Source organism: Peromyscus leucopus, chromosome 4 (assembly GCF_004664715.2).
Source record: "Peromyscus leucopus breed LL Stock chromosome 4, UCI_PerLeu_2.1, whole genome shotgun sequence".
Taxonomy (NCBI): Eukaryota; Metazoa; Chordata; class Mammalia; order Rodentia; family Cricetidae; genus Peromyscus; species Peromyscus leucopus.
The window spans coordinates 104,829,581-104,835,580 of record NC_051066.1 but is presented as its reverse complement, the minus strand read 5'-3'; the positions used below and the strand labels follow the sequence as shown (position 1 = coordinate 104,835,580).

The 6,000-nt window shown below is 47.0% G+C and overlaps 1 protein-coding gene across 1 annotated transcript in view; it reads right to left on the bottom strand.

Annotated features, from left to right (window-relative positions):
* Mertk (MER proto-oncogene, tyrosine kinase) overlaps positions 1 to 6,000 on the bottom strand; it is a 108,686-nt gene that overhangs the window by 78,562 nt on the left and 24,124 nt on the right. The window contains exon 2 of the mRNA XM_028893379.2: positions 3,511 to 3,916. Coding sequence (XP_028749212.1) covers positions 3,511 to 3,916 — 406 coding nt within the window. The remainder of the gene's footprint in view (positions 1 to 3,510; positions 3,917 to 6,000) is intronic.

The following is a 6,000-nucleotide window of genomic DNA, read 5'->3' as shown; positions in this document are numbered from 1 at the left end:
AGTTCAAGGCCAACCTGGGCTATAGAGTTTGTTCCAGGAAAGGCACAAAGCTACACAGAGAAACCCAATCTCAAAAAAAAAAAAAAAAAAAAAAAAAAAGAAGGGACAACAGAAACTGGGGCCAGGAAAGGCCAAGTGTAGGTGAGTTTGGCTCAGAGTCTATGAACGCCCACCCCAAATACAGCAGGAACCTGCCCAGAGATGGAGGCATGGATCATCCTAAGTAGATTAGGCTGGTGGCCAGCAAACCCCAGGGGTCTTCCTATTTCCGCCTCCCTAGCACTGGAACTTCACGTGTGTGCCAACACGGTCGGCTCGTTCAAGGTGTCCGTTCTGTGTATCAAACTCAGGTCCTTATGGCAAGTACTTTACCTACTGAGCCATCCCCCAGGCCTAAACAACCACATCCTTAGGGCCAGCATCATGGGGTCCAAGCCCATCACTATGGAAAGAAAGCCAGGGAGCTGTGGCTGCTGACCCATCATCACACAGCTGGCTGTAACAGCAGGGTTGTGCTCTCTTCAAGTGACATCTGACCTATGTGACCCTTCTGTTTCTTTAGGCCATTAAACGCCCCCACTATGCGCTTATTAAATGTGTTCCTTTTCTCTTTGTAAGCTTTGTTTATGTAAAACATCTGCTTTCTGTAGTGGATGCAGAAAAAAAAAATACAGTCAGATAGCCTGTGTGGCCCCTGTATGAGAAGAACAGCTTGATACACCTCGCTAGAATAAAATGAACCAAGAGAATCGTAGAAGTCTGTTCTCCTCCCTGAAACAGAGCACACCTAGTGGAAATACTGACAAACTCAATTCTGACGTCAGGTCTGCGGGAAGGGACTGAGAGGTGGCTTTCTTGAAAAGGAAACAAAAGTGATTCACCTAAAGGCAATGACACATACAGATGGGGCCAAGTGTCAGGTCAGAGAAAGTGACAACATCAGACCAAAGACAGCTCCACTCCAGAGCGCGGGGAGGCAAAAGGTCTCGCTCTCACTGGGGTAGTTCGCGCCTCACTTTGAGCTTTTGGGTACAACAGGCCAAGTCAGTTCTTCAGTTGCAACCCATGAAGATAGAACCCTTCAGGTTAGAAGAAGGCAATCGGAATGTAGAACTCCGATTATCAGAGGCCAGAAGTGGGGACGGGTAGAAGAAAAAGAGGCTGGATCCAGGAACCAAAGTTTGATAAAAGGAATACATAGCCAAATGTATTCCTGTGGAGCTATCCCGAGCTCCACAGGACAGTGGGATAGCTGTCATGTGCAACAACCTGCGATATAGTTTATGAAGATCTAGAAGAGACGAGCTCTAAACAATAAGGAGGAGGAAATACTAATTACCCTGATTCCATCAGTGCTTGGTGTACATACCACAAGTACCTCATTAATATGCACGATGAATACATGTTAATAAAAACAAGAACCGGAGAATAACTAAGGAGGTAGAAGAGCAAAATCTCAGAGTCCACAACCTCTGAAATAGGATGGCTCAACTTTTGGGAGAACAGACTATTCCAGATGCATGTCCTGCCTTGGCTGATCACAGTTACCCCTAACTCACCAACCTTACCTTTGCAAAACGGAAGGACTGTGGAAAGTGTGGCTGACATCAGAAAGGCTTCCTCTAACGGCTGATGAGAGCAGATGCAGAGACCCACACCAAAACATTAGGCAGAGCTTGGGGAATCTCGAAGCAGAGGGGGAGGAAGGATTGTAGGAGCCAGAGGGGGTGGAGGACACCACAAGAACACATCCCACAGAATCAACTAACCAGGGCTCACGGGGGCTCACACAGACTGAAGGGGCAATCACGGAGCCTGCATGGGTCTGTGCGAGGTCTTCTACACATGTGCTGTGGTTTAGCTTGTAGTTTTTGTGGGACTCCTAACAGTGGGCAAGGGGGTGTCTCTGACTCTTTTGCCTGCTCTTGGGACCCTCTTCTTCTGGGTTGCCTGGTCCAGCCTTGATATGAGGGTTTGTGGCTAGTCTTATTGCATCTTGTCATGCCATGCTCAGTTGATCCCTAGGAGGCCTGCTCTTTTCTGATGAGAAATGGAGGAGCAGTGGATCTGGGGGAGAGGGGAGGTGGGCGGCGTCGATTGGGAAGAGCAGAGGGAGGCGAGGCTGTATTGTATGAGGGAAGGATAATTTAAAAAGAAAAAGAAAGTGTGGCTGAGAGTCTGTCTCATTCCCTTTCCTTCTGCCTCTCTGGGCACAAGCTGCACTGGTGCCATAACCAGCAGTAGCAGAAAGGCAGGCGATGGGGACACAGGGGGTGACCCTGAGTGAATCAAAGGGCTGGGACAGCCACACTGCTTTAAAGTCCCCATAACCACAGGTAACACTGATATTGTGTGTGTGCACGTGCATGTGCGTATGTGTGTGCATGCGTGTGTGTATATCACGTGTGTGCGTGTGTGTGCGTGTGCGCGTGCGTGTGTGTGTGTGTGTGTGTGTGTGTGTGTGTGTGTGTGTGTGTGACAAGTAGGCTATGCTGGTTTGGTCAGTCAGACGAAGGTAGCCACCTGCCTCTGCCTCCCCAGAACTGGAATCCATCATCTCATCTCCCACTGAGGACTGAATTTAGGTCCTCATGTTTATAAGGCAAGCACTTTACCAACTGAGCCCTCTCTCCAACAGCTGATCTCTTTTCATAATCCTTTAAAAAGCTACTTTCCTGGGGCTGCAGAGATGGCTTAGCAGTTAAGGGAACATGCTGCTCCTGCAGAGGTCTGGTGTTCAGTTCCAGGATTCACATGGTGTTCCACAACTGTCTGTAACTCCAGTTCCAGAGGATCTAACACCCTCTTCTAACCTCTGAAGGCACCAGACATATACATAATGCACATCCATACACACACACACACACACACACACACACACACACACACACACACACACAATAAAGTAATAAATAATTTTTAAAATAAACAAACAAAAAACACTAACCACTTTTCAATCCAGCCTTGTAACCTTAGCATGTAGGTGATCAGGAATTTAAGACCAGCCTTGGCTACACGGTAAGTCTGAGTTCAGCCTGAACTACATGAGAGCCTGTCTCCAAAAAAGGCCCACTTTCTCTTGGGTTAGTGTATAACTCAGAGGTAGAATGTATGCTTAGCATGTTCAAGGTTCAAGATTCTATCCCCAGAACTGAATATGAACAAACACACACACTCTCAAACATACTCACACGTTCACACACACTCACAAACATAAATATACCCCCTTCCATCCACACTGTTTTCCACTTCCTGGTAGCTCTTGGAGCTAAGGTGTACTTAATACTGACTGTAGATGAGTTGGGAACAGCCCTTTAAACTCTCAGAGTGTGTGTTAGCCAGCAGTTACCATGGGACAAGCTCATTTAAAAGAAATCAACAAACACAGGTTAGTATTTATCCACACTCTAAAGGGATCAAGGCTTCTTAAAACAAGGCTGATTTTTCCTTAAGGGTTCTGCTTTCGGGGCGGCATTAGCACAATGACATTTAGAAAGAAAGGACACATACCTGAACAATGCAATGATTGACACCCCTTCCTCGTCAGGATAAAACTGTGTGATCGAATGATGTGCCCCAAGCAATTCCTTTCCATCTTTCCACCATGTAATGCCAGCTGTTTCTTGGTACGTGTTAGGAATATTGATTGAGCAATTAAATTTGACATTTTTATGTTCCGAAAGTATTATGTGTCCAATTGTGTGATTAAAGGCAACAGGAGGTAGAAGCTTTGATGCTGCAGAGGTCACCTGGGGAGTGGCTGTGTGTGCAGGAAGTGATCTCCGAGTCCGGGATGGTGACAGCTGGTACCCACTGGAGTGAGGAGAGAGTGGCCTGTGGTCCGCTGGTAGGTTCCCTGCTATAGGTCCTGGGGGAAGTTGATCTGGCTTGGTTTCTTCTGCCTTTTCAGCAATGGCTGCAAAACAGAATATTAGAGTTTTAGCCTTTACAACGATGAAGAAGACTTTCCACTTCTTAGGTGGAGCAGAACATCCTCAGTGACCTCAGAAAAGATGAACAAGAAGCTGAGTGTAAAGGGACACCCTTGACATCCAAGCACTTGTGAGGCCTGTAATCGGACAAGGCAGGAGGGTCAAGAGCTCAAGGCCAGCCTGGGTTCCACAGGGAAAGTCTGCCTGGACAGAATCAGGAGCTGGCGTGTCGCTCAGTGGGAGAACGTCTGCCTAGCATGCACAAGTCCCCCAGTCCAATCCCTAGCACCTCACCAGAAGGAAGACGGGGAGAACTTGCCTATCTGCACCCCCGACAGCCATCCCCACTTTCCAACCTGCGCGTCTGTCTACGTGCCTCCCTCTGAAGAGTACTATGGAAAAAGATTCCAGGGCTGGCGAGACGGCTCAGTGGGTCAGGGAGCTTGCTGCCAAGCCTGTTGACCGGAGTTCCATCCCCAGAACCCACAGAGTGGAAGGAGAGAACCGACCCCTGTAAGCTGCCCTCTGACCCCACGTGTGTATGGCAGGATGTGCACCCCCCCCACATACACACACCAAGTATATCATTTTTAAAAAATAAAGTTTCTCTAACAACTTTTTTTTCAAATGCTGACTCACTCCAAGTTCTATATACATAACTTAGCAGAAAGTGACAGCTATAAGAGAGCCTACGATCACCTTTCTCATGACCCATCTGCTCGGTCAGACGACCAGGCTAAAAACCCTGAAATGGCTCCTGCAGGGCACAAAGAGACAGGTTTCCAAGTTTTGTGTCCAACAGGGAAAGCTCCCTTATGCTACCAGACTTGGAGTTTCCAGCAAATGCATGCCTGCTTGAATGAGCCAAGAAATGTTTTCATTTCATCTGGCGCGCAAGCATTTCTAAAAATAGAGGCTCATATTCCCTGTACTTGTAGCGTCTTTAAGTGGCATTCTGGGATCACACATTTTCTGCTGGTTGCTGTTCATTCAAATATGCTGGCAGTGAATGGTTGGGGCAAGAGAGGAAGACAGATACAGGCCCAGCATTCTATGCTTTGGCATAGTGTCTTGCAGTGTCCTGGAGTCCCCAGCCCTGTTAAGAGGCTGTACCTCCTGCTTACATGGTATGCCACTTAACTCACTGAGATGGCTTGGTGAGTTAAGTCACTTGCTGCCAAGCTTGACAACCTGAGTTCAATCCCAGTGACATCCATAAGAGGAGGAACAAACTGATTTCAAATTGTCCTTTGACCTCCACATATACACACAAAAGAAATAAATGTGATTTAGAAATTAAAAAAAAAAAAAAAAACAAAGCAGAAAAACCTTAAACCAGATTAGTGGTGCACACATTTAATCCCAGCGCTCAGGAGGTAGAGGCAAGTAGATCTATGTGAATCTGAGGCAAGTCTGATCCATATAGCAAGTTCTAGGCTACATGGTGAGACTCTGTCTTGAAAGAAAAAGGGACACAGGGATGGGAGGAAGAGAGGAGAGGGGGGAAGAGAGGAGAGGTGAGGAGATGAAGGGAGAAGAGGGGGAGGAGGGAAGGGAGAGGAGAGAGAGAGAGAGGAGAGGAGAGGAAGAAGGAAGAACACAGGATACTGTGGTGGTTTGGATGATAATGACCCCCATAGGCTCATCTATTTGACTATGTGGTTCCCAGTTGGTGGAAGAGTTTGGAAAGGATTAGGAGCTGTGCCCTTGTTGGAGGAGATGTGTCACTGGGGGTAGGCTCTACCTCCTGCTTGTAGATAAAGATGTAAGCTCTCAGCTACTGCTCCAGCTCCATGCCTGCCTGCCTGCTGCCATGCTCTTCATCTTTCTGGTTGTGGAATCACTCTCTGAACTTTAAGCCTCAAATAAACTTTCTTCCATAAGTTGCCTTGGTCATGGTGTCTTATAGCATCAATAGAAAAGTAATACAGACACCCAATTAAGCTTGAATTTTACAAATAGCATTTCATATGAAATGTCCAGCCAGACTACACCAATTGGATATCCTATACCAAATGGTCAGCCCTGAAGACATACAGTACAAACTGAGCAGGTTGCATTTATATAT